The sequence below is a fragment of the Bombina bombina genome, chromosome 6 (genome assembly GCF_027579735.1).
Source record: "Bombina bombina isolate aBomBom1 chromosome 6, aBomBom1.pri, whole genome shotgun sequence".
NCBI lineage: Eukaryota > Metazoa > Chordata > Amphibia > Anura > Bombinatoridae > Bombina > Bombina bombina.
The window spans coordinates 13,310,348-13,332,992 of record NC_069504.1 but is presented as its reverse complement, the minus strand read 5'-3'; the positions used below and the strand labels follow the sequence as shown (position 1 = coordinate 13,332,992).

Sequence of the window (22,645 nt, the reverse complement as noted above, 5' to 3'; positions counted from 1 at the left end):
TGCATATCTGCATATTCCGATTCATCCAGATCACTATCAGTGATATCAATTGATATCAGCTTGTCGAAACCTTCAGTCACAATCATTCCCTTCGGTAGCCTTATGCATGGAAATTCTAGGTCTTATGACTGCTGCATCGGACGCGATCCCCTTTGCTCGTTTTCACATGCGACCTCTTCAGCTCTGTATGCTGAACCAGTGGTGCAGGGATTACACAAAGATATCTCAATTAATATCTTTAAAACCGATTGTACGACACTCTCTGACGTGGTGGACAGATCACCATCGTTTAGTTCAGGGGGCTTCTTTTGTTCTTCCGACCTGGACTGTAATTTCAACAGATGCAAGTCTTACAGGTTGGGGAGCTGTGTGGGGGTCTCTGACAGCACAAGGGGTTTGGGAATCTCAGGAGGCGAGATTACCGATCAATATTTTGGAACTCCGTGCAATTTTCAGAGCTCTTCAGTCATGGCCTCTTCTAAAGAGAGAATCGTTCATTTGTTTTCAGACAGACAATGTCACAACTGTGGCATACATCAATCATCAAGGAGGGACTCACAGTCCTCTGGCTATGAAAGAAGTATCTCAAATTCTAGTATGGGCGGAATCCAGCTCCTGTCTAGTTTCTGCGGTTCATATCCCAGGTATAGACAATTGGGAAGCGGATTATCTCAGTCGCCAAACGTTACATCCGGGCGAATGGTCTCTTCACCCAGAGGTATTTCTTCAGATTGTTCAAATGTGGGGACTTCCAGAAATAGATCTGATGGCCTCTCATCTAAACAAGAAACTTCCCAGGTATCTGTCCAGATCCAGGGATCCTCAAGCGGAAGCAGTGGATGCATTGTCACTTCCTTGGAAGTATCATCCTGCCTATATCTTTCCTCCTCTAGTTCTTCTTCCAAGAGTAATCTCCAAGATTCTGAAGGAATGCTCGTTTGTTCTGCTGGTAGCTCCAGCATGGCCTCACAGGTTTTGGTATGTGGATCTTATCCGGATGGCCTCTTGCCAACCGTGGACTCTTCCGTTAAGACCAGACCTTCTGTCGCAAGGTCCTTTTTTCCATCAGGATCTCAAATCCTTAAATTTAAAGGTGTGGAGATTGAACGCTTGATTCTTAGTCAAAGAGGTTTCTCTGACTCTGTGATTAATACTATGTTACAGGCTCGTAAATCCGTATCTAGGGAGATATATTATAGAGTCTGGAAGACTTATATTTCTTGATGTCTTTCTCATCATTTTTCCTTGCATTCTTTTAGAATTCCGAGAATTTTACAGTTTCTTCAGGATGGTTTGGATAAAGGTTTGTCTGCAAGTTCCTTGAAAGGACAAATCTCTGCTCTTTCTGTTCTTTTTCACAGAAAGATTGCTAATCTTCCTGTAATTCATTGTTTTGTACAAGCTTTGGTTCGTATAAAACCTGTCATTAAGTCAATTTCTCCTCCATGGAGTTTGAATTTGGTTCTGGGGGCTCTTCAAGCTCCTCCGTTTGAACCTATGCATTCATTGGACATTAAATTACTTTCTTGGAAAGTTTTGTTCCTTTTGGCCATCTCTTCTGCCAGAAGAGTTTCTGAATTATCTGCTCTTTCTTGTGAGTCTCCTTTTCTGATTTTTCACCAGGATAAGGCGGTGTTGTGAACTTCTTTTAAATTTTTACCTAAGGTTGTGAATTCTAACAACATTAGTAGAGAAATTGTGGTTCCTTCATTATGTCCTAATCCTAAGAATTCTAAGGAGAAATCATTGCATTCTTTGGATGTAGTTAGAGCTTTGAAATATTATGTTGAAGCTACTAAGAATTTCAGAAAGACTTCTAGTCTATTTGTTATCTTTTCCGGTTCTAGGAAAGGTCAGAAGGCCTCTGCCATTTCTTTGGCATCTTGGTTGAAATCTTTAATTCATCATGCTTATGTCGAGTCGGGTAAAACTCCGCCTCAAAGGATTACAGCTCATTCTACTAGGTCAGTTTCTACTTCCTGGGCGTTTAGGAATGAAGCTTCGGTTGTTCAGATTTGCAAAGCAGCAACTTGGTCTTCTTTGCATACTTTTACTAAATTCTACCATTTTGATGTGTTTTCTTCTTCTGAAGCTGTTTTTGGTAGAAAAGTACTTCAGGCAGCTGTTTCAGTTTGAATCTTCTGCTTATATTTTCAGTTTTTTTCTTTATAAGATTTAAACTTTATTTTTTGGTCTGGATTATTTTCAGCGGAATTGGCTGTCTTTATTTTATCCCTCCCTCTCTAGTGACTCTTGCGTGGAAGATCCACATCTTGGGTAGTCATTATCCCATACGTCACTAGCTCATGGACTCTTGCTAATTACATGAAAGAAAACATAATTTATGTAAGAACTTACCTGATAAATTCATTTCTTTCATATTAGCAAGAGTCCATGAGGCCCACCCTTTTTTGTGGTGGTTATGATTTTTTTGTATAAAGCACAATTATTCCAATTCCTTATATTTATGCTTCGCACTTTTTTCTTATCACCCCACTTCTTGGCTATTCGTTAAACTGAATTGTGGGTGTGGTGAGGGGTGTATTTATAGGCATTTTGAGGTTTGGGAAACTTTGCCCCTCCTGGTAGGAATGTATATCCCATACGTCACTAGCTCATGGACTCTTGCTAATATGAAAGAAATGAATTTATCAGGTAAGTTCTTACATAAATTATGTTTTTCCCGGTCCCTAGAAGAATTTCGGACATTGTTACTAAGGAATGGGATAGACCAGGCATTCCGTTCTCTCCCCCTCCTACTTTTAAGAAAATGTTTCCCATATCTGACACCATTCGGGATTCTTGGCAGACGGTCCCTAAGGTGGAGGGAGCTATTTCTACCCTGGCTAAGCGTACAACTATACCTATTGAGGACAGTTGTGCTTTCAAAGATCCTATGGATAAAAAATTAGAGGGTCTTCTAAAGAAATTGTTTATTCATCAGGGTTTTCTTCTCCAACCTATAGCGTGCATTGTTCCAGTAACTACTGCAGCAGCTTTTTGGTTTGAGGCTCTAGAGGAGTCTCTTAAGGTTGAGACCCCATTAGATGATATTTTGGATAGAATTAAGGCTCTCAAGCTAGCTAATTCTTTTATTACAGATGCCGCTTTTCAAATGGCTAAATTAGCGGCAAAGAATGCAGGTTTTGCCATTTTAGAGCGTTATGGCTTAAGTCTTGGTCTGCTGATGTGTCATCAAAATCCAAGCTTTTAGCTATTCCTTTTAAAGGTAAGACCCTATTCGGGCCGGAACTAAAGGAGATAATTTCCGACATTACTGGAGGTAAAGGTCATGCCCTTCCTCAGGACAAGACGGTTAAAATGAGGGCCAAACAGAATAATTTTCGTTCCTTTTGAAACTTTAAAGGTTGGACCCTCTACTTCCTCCTCCGCCACAAAGCAGGAGGGGAATGTTGCACAATCCAAGTCAGTCTGGAGACCTAACCAGACCTGGAATAAAGGTTAACAGGCCAAGAAGCCCGCTGCTGCTACCAAGACAGCATGAAGGGGCAGCCCCCAATCCGGGACCGGATCTAGTAGGGGGCAGACTTTCTCTCTACGCTCAGGCTTGGGCAAGGGACGTTCAGGATCCCTGGGCATTAGAAATCGTGACCCAGGGGTGGGGTATCGACTAGAATTCAAGGATTTTTTCCCAAGAGGGAGATTTCATCTTTCACGTTTGTCTGTAGACCAGACAAAAAGAGAGGCGTTCTTACGCTGTGTAGAAGACCTATATACCATAGGTGTCATCTGCCCAGTTCCAAAACTAGAACAGGGGCAGGGATTTTACTCAAATCTGTTTGTGGTTCCCAAAAAAGAGGGAACCTTCAGACCCATTTTAGATCTCAAATGCCTAAATAAATTTCTCAGAGTGTCATCGTTCAAGATGGAGACCATACAAACAATTTTACCAATGATCCAGGAGGGTCAATATATGACCACCGTCGATTTGAAGGATGCGTATCTTCACATTCCTATCCACAAAGATCATCACCAGTTTCTCAGGTTCGCCTTCCTGGACAAACACTACCAGTTTGTGGCCCTCCCTTTTCGGGTTGGCCACAGCTCCCAGAATCTTCACAAAGGTGCTAGGGTCCCTTCTGGCGGTTCTAAGGCCGCGGGGCATAGCAGTGGCGCCCTATCTGGACGATCTTTTGATTCACGCATCAACTTACCATCTAGCCAAATCTCACATGGACATCATGTTGGCTTTTCTAAGAACTCAAGGGTGGAAGGTGAACATACAAAAGAGTTCACTAGTTCCACTGACAAGAGTTCCATTCCTAGGAACTCTGATAGACTCGGTAGACACACAAAAAATTTCTGACGGAGGTCAGAAAGTCAAAGATCCTAACTACTTGCCGAGCACTTCATTCCATTCCTCGGCCATCAGTGAAGGTCATTGGGTTAATGGTAGCGGCAATGGACATTGTTCCGTTTGCTCACTTACATCTCAGACCACTGCAGCTATGCATGCTCAGACAGTGGAATGGGAATTATGCAGATTTATCTCTTCGGATAAATCTGGATCTAGAGACCAGAGACTCTCTTCTTTGGTGGTTGTCACAGGATCATCTGTCCCAGGGAATGTGCTTCCGCAGGCCAGCATGGGTCATAGTGACGACGGACGCCAGCCTCTTGGGCTGGGGTGCAGTCTGGAATTCCCTGAAGGCTCAGGGTGTTTGTACTCAGGAGGAGTCCCTACTACCAATAAATATTCTGGAACTGAGAGCAATATTCAACGCGCTTCAAGCGTGGCCTCAGTTGGCTTTTTCCAAATTCATAAGATTCCAGTCGGACAATATCACGACTGTAGCATATATCAATCATCAAGGGGGAACAAAGTTCTCTAGCGATGATAGAGGTTTCCAAGATAATTCAATGGGCAGAGACGCACTCTTGCCATCTATTAGCAATCTACATCCCAGGATTGGAGAACTGGGAAGCAGATTTTCTAAGTCAGACTTTTCATCCGGGGGAGTGGGAGCTCCATCCAGAGGTGTTTGCGACATTGATTCGTCAGTGGGGCACACCGGAATTGGATCTGATGGCATCTCGTCAGAATGCCAAACTTCCTTGTTACGGATCCAGAACAAGGGATCCCCAAGCAGTACTGATAGCTGCTCTAGTAGTACCTTGGTCGTTCAACCTGGCTTATGTGTTTCCTCCCTTTCTTCTCCTGCCTCTTCTGATTGCCAAAATCAAACAGGAGAGGGCTTCGGTATTCTTGATAGCGCCTGCGTGGCCACGCAGGACCTGGTATGCAGATCTAGTGGAAATGTCATCTCTGCCACTGAGACAGGACCTTTTCATTTAAGGTCCGTTCCAATATCCAAATCTAATTTCTCTGCAGCTGACTGCCTGGAGATTGAACGCTTTATTTTATCTAAGCGAGGATTCTCTGAGTCGCTTGATACCTCGATTCAGGCTCGGAAGCCTGTCACTAGGAAAATTTACCATAAGATATGGTGTAAATATCTTTATTGGTGCGAATCCAAGGGCTACTCATGGAGTAGGGTTAGGATTCCTAGGATTTTGTCCTTTCTCCAAGAAGGATTGGAGAAGGGAATTATTGGCTAGTTCCTTAAAGGGACAAATTTCTGCTTTGTCAATTTTACTACACAAGCGTCTGGCGGATGTCCTAGACGTTCAGTCCTTTTGTCAGGCTTTAGTCAGAATCAAGCCTGTGTTTAAACCTGTTGCTCCGCCATGGAGTTTGAATTTAGTGCTAAATGTTCTTCAAGGGGTTCCGTTTGAACCTATGCATTCCATAGATATTACGCTTTTATCTTGAAAAGTTTTGTTTTTAGTTGCTATCTCTTCTGCTCGAAGAGTTTCTGAGCTTTCTGCATTACAATGCGACTTGCCTTATCTTATATTCCATTCTGATAAGGTGGTTTTGCGTACTAAACCTGGATTCCTTCCTAAGGTTGTTTCAAATAAGAATATTAATCAGGAAATTGTTGTTCCTTCTCTATGTCCTAATCCTTCTTCTAAGAAGGAGCGTCTGTTACATAATCTGGATACTTACAAGCGACCAAGTATTTCCGTCAAATATCTTCTCTGTTGTTTATTCTGGAAAGCGTAGGGGTCAAAAAGCTACGGCTACCTCTCTTTCTTTTTGGCTGAAAAGCATCATCCATTTGGCATACGAGACTGCTGGACAGCAGCCTCCTGAAAAAATTACAGCTCATTCTACTAGAGCGGTGCCTTCCACATGGGCTTTTAAAAACAATGCTTCTGTTGAACAGATTTGTAAGGCTGTGACTTGGTCCTCCCTTCATACCTTTTACAAATTTTACAAATTTGATTCTTTTGCTTCTTCTGAAGCTTTTTTTAGGAGAAAAGTTCTTCAAGCAGTGGTGCCTTCTGTTTAGGCATCTGTCTTGTCCCTCCCGTTCATCCGTGTCCTGTAGCTTTGGTATTGTATCCCACAAGTAAGGATGAATCCATGGACTCGTCGTATCTAGTAGAAGAAATGGACATTTTTGCTTACCTGATAAATTGATTTCTTCTACGATACGACAAATCCACGGCCCTCCCTGTCATTTTAGACAGATTATATTGTTCTTTTCAAACTTCCGTCACCTCTGCACCTTTTTTAGTTTCTCCTTTTTCTTCCTATACCTTCGGTCGAATGACTGGGGGGTGGAGTCAAGGGAGGAGCTATATAGACAGCTCTGCTTTGGTGCTCTTTGCCACTTCCTGTTAGCAGGAGGATAATATCCCACAAGTAAGGATGAATCCGTGGACTCGTCGTATTGTAGAAGAAATCAATTTATCAGGTAAGCATAAATTTCCTTTTTTTGCAGACTGTCGGTTTCATATCTGGGAAATGCTTTTTTTATGAAAAATTATTTCTTACCTGGGGTAATGTCTTTTTTTTTTTTAAATTGACTGTCTTTTAAATTTGCGGGAAGAATTAGGCTCGCGAGGACGTAAAATGCCAACATTTATTGCATCATTTTTGGCACAGGATTTTTTTGGCGCAAAGTTTTGACGCAAATTCGTCCTTCACAAGGTTGCGTCATCTATGACGGGAGTGTATAGTTTCCGGACGTTTTTGGCGCCAAAAAATATTTTTCTGTTTGTTGTGTGTCATACTTGGCGCCAAATATTTTCATTATTTAAAACCCCATTCCTTTTGCCTCTGGCTTTTTTATATGTCAGAGAGCTATGCTGTTTGCATTTTTTCCCATTCCTGAAACTGCCATATAAGGAAATTGATCATTTTGCTTTATGTGTTGTTTTTTTCTCTTACATTTGCAAGATGTCTCAATCTGATCCTGTCTCAGAATTTACTGCTGGATCCCTGCTGCCTGATAACGGTTCTACCAAAGCTAAGTGCATTTGTTGTAAACTTGTGGAGATTATACCTCCAGCTGTGGTTTGTAATAGTTGTCATGATAAACTTTTACATGCAGAAAATGTTTCCATCAGTAGTAGTTCATTACCTGTTGCTGTTCCCTCAACATATAATGCACAAGATATACCTGTAAATTTAAAAGAATTTATTTCTGATTCTATTCAGAAGGCTTTGTCTGCCATTCCGCCTTCTAATAAACGTAAAAGGTCTTTTAAAACTTCTCATAAAGTTGATGAAATTTCATATGACCGGCAACATACTGATTTATCTTTCTCTGATAAGGATCTATCCGATTCAGAAGATCCTGCCTCAGATATTGACACTGACAAATCCTCTTATTTATTTAAAATGGAGTATATTCGTTCTTTATTAAAAGTGTTGATTACATTAGATATGGAGGAAACTAGTCCTCTTGATATTAAAACTAGTAAACATTTAAATTCTGTTTATAAACCTCCTGTGGTTATTCCAGAGGTTGTTCCCGTTCCTGATGTTATTTCAGATATGATTTCTAAGGAATGGAATAGGCCTGGTACTTCTTTTATTCCTTCTTCAAGGTTTAAAAAATTGTATCCTTCGCCAACTATTAGATTGGAGTTTTGGGAAAAGATCCCCAAAGTTGATGGGGCTATCTCTACTCTTGCTAAACGTACTACTATTCCTACGGAAGATAGTTCTTCTTTTAAAGATCCTTTAGATAGGAAACTTGAATCTTATCTAAGAAAGGCTTATTTATATTCAGGTCATCTTCTTAGGCCTGCAATTTCTTTGGCTGATGTTGCAGCTGCTTCAACTTTTTGGTTGGAAACTTTAGCGCAACAAGTATCGGCTCATGATTTGTCTAGCATTGTTAAATTAATTCAACATGCTAATAATTTAATTTGTGATGCCATTTTTGATATCATCAAAATTGATATTAGATATATGTCTTTAGCTATTTTAGCTAGAAGAGCTTTGTGGCTTAAATCTTGGAATGCTGATATGACTTCTAAGTCCAGATTGCTATCTCTTTCTTTCCAAGGTAATAAATTATTTGGTTCTCGGTTGGATTCAATAATTTCAACTGTCACTGGGGGGAAGGGAGTCTTTTTGCCTCAGTAAAAAAACCTAAGGGTAAATCTAAAGCTTCTAACCGTTTTCGTTCCTTTCGACATAAGGAACAGAAATCTAATCCTTCCCCAAAGGAATCTGTTTCCAATTGGAAGCCTTCCTCAAATTGGAATAAATCCAAGCCATTTAAGAGATCAAAGCCAGCCCCCAAATCCGTATGAGGGTGCGGCCCTCATTCCAGCTCTTCTGGTAGGGGGCAGATTAAAAATTTTCAAAGATGTTTGGAACAATTCAGTCCAAAATCAGTGGATTCAGAGTATTGTCTCTCAGGGGTACAGAATAGGATTCAGAGTAAGACCGCCTGTGAGAAGATTTTTTCTCTCACGCATTCCAGCGAAGCCAGTAAAGGCTCAGGCTTTCCTGAAGTGTGTTTCAGACCTAGAGTTATCAGGGGTAATCATGCCAGTTCCGTTTCAGGAGCAGGGTCTGGGGTTTTATTCAAATCTATTCATTGTCCCAAAGAAAGAAAATTCAGGCCAGTTCTGGATCTGAAAATTTTGAATTGCTTTGTAAGAGTGCCAACATTAAAGATGGTGACTATAAGGACTATTCTGCCTTTTGTTCAGCAAGGTCATTATATGTCCACGATAGACTTACAGGATGCATATCTTCATATTCCTATTCATCCAGACCACTATCGCTTTCTGAGATTCTCTTTTCTAGAAAAGCATTACCAATTTGTTGCTCTTCCATTTGGCCTATTGACAGCTCCAAAAATATTTTCAAAGGTTCTCGGTGCCCTACTCTCTGTAATCAGAGAACGGGGTATTGCGGTGTTTCAATATTTGGACGATATCTTGGTACTAGCTCAGTCTTTACATTCTGATGAATCTCACACAAATCAACTAGTGTTGTTTCTTCAAAGACATGGTAGGAGGATCAATTTACCAAAAAGGTAACCAAGGGTCACCTTTTTAGGTTTCCAGATAGATTCAGTGTCCATGACTCTGTCTCTAACAGACAAGAGACGTTTAAAATTGGTTTCAGCTTGTCGGAACCTTCAGTCTTAATCATTCCCTTTAGTAGCTATGTGCATGGTAGTTTTATGTCTCATGACTGCAGCATCAGATGTGATCCACTTTGCTTGTTTTCATATGAGACCTCTTCAGCTTTGTATGCTGAATCAATGGTGCAGGTATTATACAAAGATATCACAATTAATATCCTTAAATCCCAATGTTCGACTCTCTCTGACTTGGTGGTTAGATCACCATCGTATAGTTTAAGGGGCTTCTTTTGTTCGTCCAACCTGGATTGTGATCACAACAGATGCAGGTCTTTCAGGCACAAGGGGTTTGGAAATCTTAAGAGGCGAGGTTACCAATCAATATTTTAGAACTCTGTGCTATTTTCAGGGCTCTTCAGGTTTGGCCTCTGTTGAAGGGAGAACCGTTCATTTGTTTTCAGACAGACAATATCACAGCTGTAGCATATGTCAATCGTCAGGGTGGGATTCATAGTCCCCTAGCTATGAAAAATGTATCTCATAAACTTTCTTGGGCGGAATCCAGCTCCTGTCTGATTTCTGTGGTTAATTTCCCAGGTATAGACAATTGGGAAGCGGATTATTTCAGTCGTCAGACTTAACATCCGGGAGAATGGTCTCTCCACCCAGATGTGTTTTCTCAAATTGTTCAGATGTGGGGGCTTCCAGAAATATATCTGATGGCATCTCATCTAAACAAGAAACTTCCCAGGTACCTGTCCAGATCCAGGGATCCTCAGACGGAAGCATTGGATGCATTGACACTTCCTTGGTGTTATCACCCTGCTTATATTCTCCCGCCTCTAGTTCTCCTTCCAAGAGTGATCTTGAAAATCATCATGGAGCAATCGTTTGTACTGCTGGTGGCTCCAGCATGGCCTCACAGGTTTTTGTATTCGGATCTTGTTCGGATGTCCAGTCCTAACCTTGGCCACTTCCCTTAAGGCCAGACCTTCTCAAGGCCCGTTTTTCCATCAGGATCTCAAATCGTTAAATTTGAAGGTATGGAAATTGAACGCTTAGTGCTTAGTCATAGAGGTTTCTCTGACTCAGTGATTAATACTATGTTACAGGCTCGTAAATCTGTTTCTAGAAAGATTTATTATCGAGTTTGGAAGACTTACATTTATGGTGTTCTCATAAATTTTCTTGGCATCCTTTTAGGATTCCTAGAATTTTACAGTTTCTTCAGGATGGTTTGGATAAAGGTTTGTCTGCAAGTCCCTTGAAAGGACAAATCTCTGCTCTTTCTGTTTTATTCCACAGAAAAATTGCTAAACTTCCCTGATATTCACTGTTTTGTACAGGCTTTGGTTCATATCAAGCCTGTCATTAAATCAATCTCTCCTCCTTGGAGTCTTAATTTGGTTTTGAAGGCTTTACAGGCCCCTCCATTTGAGCCTATGACATTAAACTACTTTCTTGGAAAGTGTTGTTCCTTTTGGCCATCTCTTCTGCTAGAAGAGTTTCTGAATTATCTACTCTCTTGTGAATCTCCTTTTCTAATTTTTCTTCAGGATAAGGCAGTTTTGCGGACTTCATTTAAATTCTTACCTAAGGTTGTGAATTCTAACAACATTAATAGAGAAATTGTTGTCCCTTCTTTGTGTCCTAATCCTAAGAATTCTTTGGAGAGATCTTAACATTCTTTGGATGTGGTGAGAGCTCTGAAATATTATGTTGAAGCTACTAAAGATTTCAGGAAGACTTCTAGTCTATTTGTTATCTTTTCTGGTTCCAGGAAAGGTCAGAAGGCTTCTGACGTTTCTTTGTCATCATGGTTAAAGCTTTTGATTCATCAAGCTTATTTGGAGTTGGGAAAGAGAGAATTACAGCTCATTCTACTAGATCAGTTTCCACGTCTTGGACTTTTAAGAATGAAGCTTCAGTTGATCAGATTTGCAAAGCAGCAACTTGGTCTTCTTTGCATACTTTTACTAAATTCTAATATTTTGATGTATTTGCTTCTTCTGAAGCAGTTTTTGGTAGAAAAGTTCTTCAGGCAGCTGTTTCAGTTTGATTCTTCTGCTTCTAATTTAAGATTTTTCTTTTAATTTATGAGACTAAACTTTTGATTTGGGTTGTGGATTAATTTTTTTCAGCGAAAATGGCTGTTTTTATCCCTCCCTGTCTAGTGACTCTTGCGTGGAGTTCCACATCTTGGGTATTGCTATCCCATACGTCACTAGCTCATGGACTTTTGCCAATTACATGAAAGAAAACATAATTTATGTAAGAACTTACCTGATAAATTAATTTATTTCATATTGGCAAGAGTCCATGAGGCCCACTCTTTTTATGGTGGTTATGTTTTTTTTTTTATAAAGCACAATTATTTCTAAATTCCTTTGTTGATGCTTTTTACTCCTTTCTTTATCACCCCACTTCTTGGCTGTTTGTTAAACTGAATTGTGGGTGTGGTGAGGGGGTGTATTTATAGGCATTTTGAGGTTTGGGAAACTTTGCCCCTCCTGGTAGGATTGTATATCCCATACGTCACTAGCTCATGGACTCTTGCCAATATGAAAGAAATGAATTTATCAGGTAAGTTCTTACATAAAAAATTTTTTTTCTTTTTTCTATTATCTTTTTATTCTTTCTTCAAAAACCATTATACTGTCCCTTTAATTGCACGAGTTATATGTGAGCACAACAAGACAGAGGATAGCACAGGATCTCAGTCCTCCCCTGGGTACAATTCACTGAGAAGAGAGGGTTTATCTGTTGTTTAGGTGACGGCTCACACACACGGGCACGTGCGCCCCCTACACACGCACTGGCATGCGCGCTCCCTACACTTGTGATAGGCCTTTATCAAGACTGGATAACTACTACTTGTTGTTAATTTTTCAATCGGTGAAAAAACTTCTATCATTATTTCGCTGTTTCAATCAGTGTGTTCTCTCTGTTACGAGAAAGCCGATATTCGGCTTATCTTATTGGACATGACATCACGTCTGTTTACAGGCGTCGGCTTCTATCCGTTTCCTTATTGGTTTTGTATTGGAGGTGTGTGTCCATAAACTATTTTTATTGGATGATGCGATCTTAATCTTTATTCAGTGTCTGTGACCATTTAGTTTGACAGTTGTTATAAAAAGGAGCTTTAGGAAGTGGGGATTTCTTCCATCTTCATTTTTATTAGAGAGTTTTCATAGGTTTTGTAAATTTCACATAGTTTATATAGTCGAACTGTTATTCATCTGTATTGGATTTCGATTTACACCCTGTTCCAAATTATTATGCAAATTCTATTTCAGTGTCACAAAGATTATTTTTATTTTTTTTTTCAGTTTAACTCATGGATGGCATTGTGTCTCAGGGCTCTTTTGATCACTGAAAACAATCTCGGACACCTGTGATAATTAGATTTCCAGGTGAGCTCAATTAAAGCTAAAAACTACTAAAGGAGGGTGTTCCACATTATTAAGCAGAGCACCATTTTCAAGCAATATGGGGAAGAAAAAGGATCTATCTGCTGCCGAAAAGAGTGAAATAGTTCAATGCCTTAGACGAGGTATGAAAACATTAGATATTTCATCGCACTATAAAGAGATTTGTGGCTGATTCAGAGCACAGACGGGTTTGTGCAGATAAAGGCACATTGAGGAAGATTTCTGACAGATCCATGCATCGGATCAAGAGAGCAGCTGCTAAAATACCATTACATAGCAGCAAACAGATATTTGAAGCTGCTGGTGCCTCTGGAGTCCCACGGACATCAAGGTGTAGAGTCCTCCAGAGTCTTGCAGCTGTGCATAAACCTTCTATTCGGCCACCACTAACCAATGCTCACAAGCAGAAATGGCTGCATTGGGCAGAAAAATACATGAAGACTAATTTTCAAACAGTCCTGTTCACTGATGAGTGCCGTGCAACCCTAGATGGTCCAGATTGATGGAGTAGTGTATGGTTGGTGGACGGCCACCCTGTTCCAACAAGGCTGCGACGTCAGCAAGGTGGTGTTGGAATCATGTTTTGGCCGTAATCATGGGAAGAGAGCTGGTCTGCCTCTTTAGGGTCCCCGAAGGTGTAAAGATGACCTCTGCAAAGTATGTGGAGTTCCTGAATGACCACTTCCTTCCCTGGTACAGAAGGAAGAACTATGTTTTCCGTAATAAAATCATCTTCATGCATGACAATGCACCATCTCATGCTGCAAAGAATACCTCTGCATCAATGGCTGGGGATAAAAGGAGAGAAAGAAATGAAATGGCCTCCATCCTCCCCTTACCTCAATCCTATTGAGAACCTTTGGAGCATCCTCAAGCAAAAGATCTATGAGGGTGGGAGGCAGTTTACATCCAAACAGTAGCTCTGGGAGGCTATTTTGACATCTTCCATACAAATTCAAGCAGAAACTGTCCAAAAACTCACAAGTTCAATGGATGCAAGACTTGTGAAGCTGCTATCAAATAAGGGGTCCTATGTTAAAATGTAATGTGACCTGTTAAAATGTTTAAAAAGTTAAAATGTTGTTCAAAGTTTGATTAAAATAGCTTTTGATTTCAGTAAATATGCTGCAAACACAACAAATGACAATTTTCAGTTCTTTACAAACTATAAAGTGTTTTGAAACACTTACAGTTTATTTAAAAAAAAAAAATACTGTTATTAGGAAGTTTGTTCAATAAAATTTGAATTGTACTCTTAATAGTTGATAACATGAGAATTATACTGACTGTTGTTTACATCAATTATTTAGGCAAATGAGAAAGATATCATTGGCATAATAATTTGGAACAGGGTGTATAGTATTTGGCATCATCTGTATTATCAGGCGAACTATATGTGTGACTTTGGGATTTTTTTGTGGTATTAGGATCTATTGTCATATATCCACATATCTAGTTGTTTCCATATCTTATTTGTTTATGTATACATATATTTGTAGGCTTTGTGTATTGGGTCTTATGTTATCTACAAATGGTAATATGTCAGGAGAGCTATGTATGTGAGACTGGACCTATAGACTTAAGTACCTAGAATATGTTAAATTATTAAATTAAAATGAATAGGGGCGGCGCTTAACTGAGCTCCAAGATGGATGTGTGATCTTGGAGCTCCGTGCAGTAAATGTATTATATGGTGGCTTAAGACTGCTACACTGGACTGCTACAGCCTACTCTAAGCTGCAAATAGCATCTGATGGCTGGCAGAGGGGACCGGCATACTTTTCAAAGAATTACTAAGATCCCCAACCGGCAAACTAATCGACCAGCTGCTACTCACGGGGAGACACGCATGGCGACGATTACGTGATCACACAAGGACTTGCCTAAGGTGGAAATGATCGCGGCACAGCTGGGAAGTTGAGCGCAGAGAGCGGAGGTCCTTTGTCTTCTTGCGGCCATGCGGTCCTTTGAAGATTATTAATGGCGACCGGAGGGAAGCAAGTAAGCCAAAATCTATGACGCACTGAGTTTCCCGGCATGAAGGAGATTCACACACACGGCTCCATGGAAATGACCACAATAGAATAAGAATAGACTTATATTAATCATAATCACTCTCACAACAGTATATGAACAGTAAATGGGGCCAAACCTATGGCGTAATAAGCACACAAAAATATTAATAATCTGATAGGAGTATATTTATGCACAGCTGGCTCTAAATATATGACTATAGCAAACTAAAAAGGGTCATATAGCTATGGTGACCATTCACATGAGAATATACGATCTACAATCAGTTGTGAGAATTGAGATATGGCTATTTGCTTCACCAAGAAATATAACTAGATATTTAGCAGTAGCCCATTAACATTATGATCTCCAACACTTGAGAGACTTTCCTAATATTACAAGGCCCATATCATGTTATATTGCAAACTCAGGGCTGTGAAAGGGATCAGCTGGATTTTATATGTGAAGTGAGGCTAGCAACGGCTACAGGTTGTAAAAAAATTCAAGACCCTGGGGGCGGAGCAAGCCGGGTGACTGAGCGGTCGCATACAGAGAGAGCTCTGCTCCTAAAACATACTTCACTATCCACTAGACCTCTCAGTTTTACCAAATATATTACAAAATTGTAGCTAATGTCCTGGAGACCAGTATCTGAGGATTTTAAGGGGCAGAGAAGAACTGAGGTGGCAGTTCGGAGCACTACTACATTGTCCGCAGCCTCACCCTGCTTGTTGGAGCGGCCATTTTATAGCCCATGTGGAGCTCTGTGTAAGTGAGTTGGGCAGAGCTGATAGCTTTATATTGGCGGAGAATGTAAATGCAGTGCGGCTGATCCCATGCAGCTCCTTGGAGCTTAATAGAGCCAGACTGAGATTAGAATTCCGGATGAAGCCCTCTGCAAGCCAACGCCAGATTAGATCTGAAACCCTAGTGTGAGGTGCTTTTAAGATCGGAAGCCTATGGGCCTGCGTAGATCGATATGGAGGAACAGATTGTGAATGCGCTGCACACTTTGATCCATAGATTGGACATCCATCATGAAATCCTGACTAGGGAAATAAGGTCTATTTGTTGCCCTGCGCAAGATATTATAGAAGAAGGCTCAGAGATGTCACTCAGCAGCCGTACGATGAGATTAAATACAGAGAACACAACTACAAATGTTCTTGATGAAACTGAGGAACAGTACAGCGTCCTTCTACCTGAGAGCCCTCGAGGTCTCTGAAGTGCTGCTATGGGTCAGCTCACAATGCGGGTTCAACTTTTCATTTGTCAACTCCACACTGATCTGGAAGGTATTTAGGATCTGTAATCCCGTGCCCAATCATCAGACAGAAGGAGCAGTGTTTTTTGTTCAAGACTTGGTCCGGGACATAATCCCACAACAATCGATGGACTTAGATTGTATACAATCTATGGCTGACACCAACAGCATTACATGTCTAAGGGGGATAAATAGTGACCCGCAGATACCGCTTAACACAGTAGCTGAAATGAGATCTGAGGCTGCTGTACTCTTGACCATACTCCCATTAGCAATTACCGGGAGCACTTCTATGACAAAGCTTCTTCGGCTCAAACTCAGATTGGGCATAGGTTGACTTTCCTACCTCTCACAAACTCTCGCTGAGAAGATTGCCCTTTTCAATGTATACATATGCCTGTTTCTTGAGGGTTAATTGTTACTATAGTCTATATTTTGATCTTTAGTTTTTGTGCTATTTGCATAGTTATCCTAGAACTTTATCATTACCATTCTCTGCATCTATCTTTTAATTGGGTTAGAAAGAACTGTGTCCATGTCACATATTGGCGACATATGCTTAAATAATATGTTTATAGTCTGAACTACTTGCATAGCCATACATGGTTCTATTTAGTCCATATGCTCTAGATCTCACATACACTCAACTACCCTATTTGTGCATAAGCGCTACATATTCCCAAATGATGACCCTCTAATTTGCAATACTTGTATGGTTATGTGTGTCTCTTTCTCACCTGGGTGGTATAGGTCATATACAGCTAGTTATCCCTCCTGTGATGTCATATATTTAGTTTATACTACTCCTATTTCTACATGTATCTTAGGCACCTATATCAGTATCTGCATGTCTTCTTGCTCTTGTGGGCTATGCTTTTTATCTTGGCCAGTATCTGTAACATGACATTATTCCTCTTCATATACCTTTTAGAGGTATTTCCTAGCTCTATGTATCTGTTTATCATACAGGACACCCGAGGATACAATTAGAGGTACTTTCTCTGTTATATGTCTAGAACAGTAGTTGCTTTTACCATAGTAAGCCTCATTTACATGTTATTTATATGCTTGGTTTAACCAGAGGGGTACTGACTATCAGTAACGCTACCCCTTGGGGTTAAATCTTGGGAATTATTTATGCCTATAGGTCACCCTTATACTATATCGAACCCAGCATTGGTCACACAAGGTCTGAGGTCTACAAGCTAGATCTAAAATATTAACCTACCTAAACTAGGGACTCATCACAAGCTACACTAATCTAGTTGATTCTATAGGACTAAAAATTGGAGCATTTCTATATACTACCAGCCTGTTAGAAAGGCCATTCGTTACTCTCATTAACTCATATTCCAAAATATGGTACTCTATTTTGCTGTCTGGTTTTATCTATATTAGCTCAGGTTTAGTGTTCACTAACACTATTGCCCTTTATACATATTGCTAGATCACCCCAATAGCTTATTATGGAACGCCATCTACCCAGGTTAAGTTTAGCACTCCACTGACCTCAGATTAATTCCATGTAACCTCAATGTAGCTTCCTTTATTTCTTTATCTTACCCCAGCATAAGGTCCTGGCAAATTTTGGTAACATACATATGCTTTTTTCTTACACTTTAATACGCTTACTACCCTTTGTGCCTGTGTATGGTTTTGATTGCAAATAACTGACATGCTTTATGTACCTGCTATCCTAAATATGCATATTACATTGTGGTCTCCCTACACCCCTATAGTAATGATGTTCCAATAGACCCCAACAGACTATAGCTAGAATACTTATGCATGACATACTAGTTTATCTTATAAGGCGCATTGCCACTAAGCTTAGGCTGGCGAACATCCAACTATGCTCTCAAAATGATTACTTGATATGTATATCATTCCTGTATATTCCGCTGGTCAGGTTCCTTTGAGCGGTGTCTTACATTTATTATATCTAACATTCATAGTGATGTGCTGCTGGGTCTGCGGCCGGGACCCTGGAGTAATATTCATATATGGTTTAATGTTGGACACCATTAACAGGGAAATGTTTTACCCGCTACACATTGCATAGAGCATTACTCTCAAAACATAATTGAAGCTAGAATCCCGCTACCATGTCGGCTCTTTTATCCCTATCATATGTAACAGATGAGTTCTATTATTTTGTTTAGGTCAACCCTAAAATGACCAGCATTTTCTCCCTCCACTTTACTACTCTGGCATTCTAAATTGCTCTGCTCCCCCCCCCCCCATTACTCCTCTTCCCTTACTTCATTTAGAGCGGCTTTTGCCCGCTGAACTTCTTCTCCCCTTCCTTGTATATTTTGTTCCAAGAGCAACCAAAACCAAAAAGCTAACTCCCTCTCTTGCCCCAATCTTATTACATTAGATAATTTCATGAAAGTTCTTTCTGGCAAGATGGGGTCCATTTTTACCGTTTATATAATACAAAACTGAGGTTTCATTATAATTTGAATCAACTTCTTATTGACATACTAGTTAACCATGTTTCAGAATATCATTTCCATCTTTATGTAGTAGATTTCTTTATCTCCACACAGGCAGTTGGAACTCTGGACATGGCTATATACTTCATGGTTATAGTGCTTAGGTCCCTCCAGAAATGCTTAGAATTTATTTCCAGAGCTGCTACTCGTCAGCCCCTCTGTTATGTTTATGTCTTACTATTATGTTGTTTATAGATGATACTTCTTTGTAACTTTTCTTACAACCTCAATAAAAAAACTATAAAAAAATAAATAAAATGAATATAGATAGATCTGTTTACATTCCGTAAAGTTCTCTCGGATTAAGTTTACAATGAGAATCTATCTACCTATTCTATATCTCTCTCTCTCTCTATATATATATATATATATATATATATATATATATATATATATATATATATAGTTCTAAACATTTCCGTGTGTTCAAAGATCTCTTGTATTTGCTATCTTTATTATGAGGAAAGAGGTGTATTTGGGGCTAGTGTACCCTTTCTTATAGCGTTGCCCTTCATTAGTATATTTAAATATCCGTTAACTCAATATTTTAGTTATATTATCGATATGGTGATGGACAGATACTCATACTCTCCTCACAGAAAGATCTTATGTATATAGATCTCACTATCATATCTTATAGTTGTAAGTGGTGGTGAACTAAAGACGCTATGTGTATTACTGAACTGGTATTCCTGAACTGTCCTTAAATACAATAGAAGTTATCCTAATACATATTGACTCATACTCCAACTAATGCCAGCTATAAATTGACCATTTAGAACGATTAAATCTAACGTTATAAGACAACAAATACAGTGTCAGTCAAGACTAAAACGACTAGCTCTAGTCCATAATTGCTATACCAACTTTATTTCAGCTCTAAGCGGATTAATGAAGTGAGAATCTGTAGTATAGAATCTGAGTGATTTTACTTTCAGTAAGACCACACTGTTTTGTAGTACACATAACGTCTTTAGTTCACAATATATGAGCTCACAACACTAGGAATTCACTCATCTATCTAAAGGAATACATTGGCATATATTTCCACTTTATCTTTTTATATATTTAAGATTTTTTATTTACATTTTTATAATTTACTTTTGCATTTTTCGGTTGATCCTCACACTAATGTGACTAATATCACATCACAAAGGATCTCTTTATTATTATTTTTATTTAAAATAAACCACAGCATTTGTTTGGACACTTTTGGTTTTGAATATCCACACAACGTCTTTGGATACGTTTTTGGGCACTGTTATTTGGACACAGAGACGATTTCTACACATTCCTAATATTATTTGCAAACCTATCAAATTTGTCACTTCTTCTGGAATAAGACAGATGAGATAGACCTCTTATGGTCATCTTTCCTCCTCTTTTAGTACCACTATCCTGTCTGTAGATATAAGGATATTGCACAACTATTTTAGAGTCTATGAACTGAATGTTTGCAGGAGTTGAAGATTGTTTATTTACATTTTAATTGTAATATTATTTGTAACAAGTTTCTAGAGAGATAATCAGTTTTTACCTCACTATAACTAGTGTTTTATTATTACATGGATCCATGTATTTTTGTACTGTCTTTTAACACTGTTTAATTTTATGATTAAAATATAAAGACATTTATATTCTCGATCAGTACCCCAGCCTCCGTACAGGTCAGGCGCTTTGGTAATTCACTTCTATTACTGACTCTCCCTTTGACTGCTAGGTGTCATTTAAGCCAGAGCCACAGGGTACAATTTGATAACAGGCGCTAGGTGAACACCATTTTTAAAGCGTTGTGTAACTTCACTCTCTTTTTCTCTTCTTTTTCAGTAAAACTGAATCCCTCCCGAATGATCAGATGAATGACACAGACATCCAACTTCCAAAACATTCATGTAACAGCAACAGGGAGCACCCAACACAGGAACAGACTGTCACAAGCACGCCAAGCAAATGCAGAAACAGGTGAGGACATGTCAGACCCAAGTCATGCTGTTTCAGTGAGGGCATGTAAGACCCAAGTCATGCTGTTTAGTGAGGGCGTGTCAGACCCATGTCATGCTGTTTAGTGAGGGCACGTCAGACCCAAGTTATGCTGTTTAGTGAGGGCACGTCAGACCCAAGTCATGCTGTTTAGTGAGGACACGTCAGACCCAAGTCATGCTGTTTAGTGAGGGCACGTCAGACCCAAGTTATGCTGTTTAGTGAGGGCACGTCAGACCCAAGTTATGCTGTTTAGTGAGGGCACGTCAGACCCAAGTCATGCTGTTTAGTGAGGAAACGTCAGACCCAAGTCATGCTGTTTAGTGAGGACACGTCAGACCCAAGTCATGCTGTTTACCCAAGTCATGCTGTTTAGTGAGGACGTGTCAGTCCCAAGTCATGCTGTTTAGTGAGGACGTGTCAGTCCCAGGTCATGCTGTTTAGTGAGGACGTGTCAGTCCCAGGTCATGCTGTTTAGTGAGGACGTGTCAGACCCAGGTCATGCTGTTTAGTGAGGACGTGTCAGACCCAAGTCATGCTGTTTAGTGAGGACACGTCAGACCCAGGTCATGCTGTTTAGTGAGGACGTGTCAGTCCCAGGTCATGCTGTTTAGTGAGGACGTGTCAGTCCCAGGTCATGCTGTTTAGTGAGGATGTGTCAGACCCAAGTCATGCTGTTTAGTGAGGATGTGTCAGACCCAAGTCATGCTGTTTAGTGAGGATGTGTCAGACCCAGGTCATGCTGTTTAGTGGGGACGTGTCAGACCCAAGTCATGCTGTTTAGTGGGGACGTGTCAGACCCAAGTCATGCTGTTTAGTGGGGACGTGTCAGCAATACCAGACTATTATATTCTACAAATGACACTATATAAATACTGTTACCAGACCATTATATTCTACAAATGACACTATATAAATACTGTTAGTCAGCAATACCAGACCATGTTATTCTACAAATGACGCTATATAAATACTGTTAGTCAGCAATACCAGACCATTCTATGCTACACATGACGCTCTATAAATACTGTTAGTCAGCAATACCAGACCATTCTATTCTACAAATGACACTATATAAATACTGTTAGTCAGCAATACCAGACCATGTTATTCTACAAATGACGCTATATAAATACTGTTAGTCAGCAATACCAGACCATTCTATGCTACACATGACGCTCTATAAATACTGTTAGTCAGCAATACCAGACCATTATATTCTACAAATAACGCTATATAAATACTGTTAGTCAGCAATACCAGACCATTCTATGCTACAAATGACACTATATAAATACAGTTAGTCAGCTATACCATACTATTATATTCTACAAATGACGCTATATAAATACTGTTAGTCAGCAATACCAGACAATTCTATGCTACAAATGACGCTCTATAAATACTGTTAGCAATACCAGACCATTCTATGCTACAAATGACACTATATAAATACTGTTAGCAATACCAGACCATTCTATGCTACAAATGGCGCTATATAAATACTGTTAGTCAGCAATACCAGACTATTATATTCTACAAATGACACTATATAAATACTGTTACCCGACCATTATATTCTACAAATGACGCTATATAAATACTGTTACCAGACCATTCTATGCTGCAAATGACGCTATATAAATACTGTTAGTCAGCAATACCAGACCATTCTATGCTACAAATGACGCTATATAAATACTGTTAGTCGGCAATACCAGACCATTATATTCTACAAATGACGCTATATAAATACTGTTAGTCAGCAATACCAGACCATTATATTCTACAAATGACACTATATAAATACTGTTACCAGACCATTATATTCTACAAATGACACTATATAAATAGTTAGTCAGCAATATCAGACCATTATATTCTACAAATGACGCTATATAAATACTGTTAGTCAGCAATACCAGACCATTCTATGCTACAAATGATGCTATATAAATACTGTTAGTAAGCAATACCAGACCATTCTATTCTACAAATGACGCTATATAAATACTGTTAGTCAGCAATACCAGA

The 22,645-nt window shown here is 39.6% G+C and overlaps 1 protein-coding gene across 1 annotated transcript in view; it reads left to right on the top strand.

Moving 5' to 3' along the window:
* PPP6R2 (protein phosphatase 6 regulatory subunit 2) overlaps positions 1–22,645 on the top strand; it is a gene marked incomplete in the record, with an annotated part of 934,057 nt that overhangs the window by 850,157 nt on the left and 61,255 nt on the right. The window contains 1 exon segment of the mRNA XM_053716315.1: positions 20,459–20,593. Within this exon segment, the coding sequence (XP_053572290.1) occupies positions 20,459–20,593 (135 nt within the window).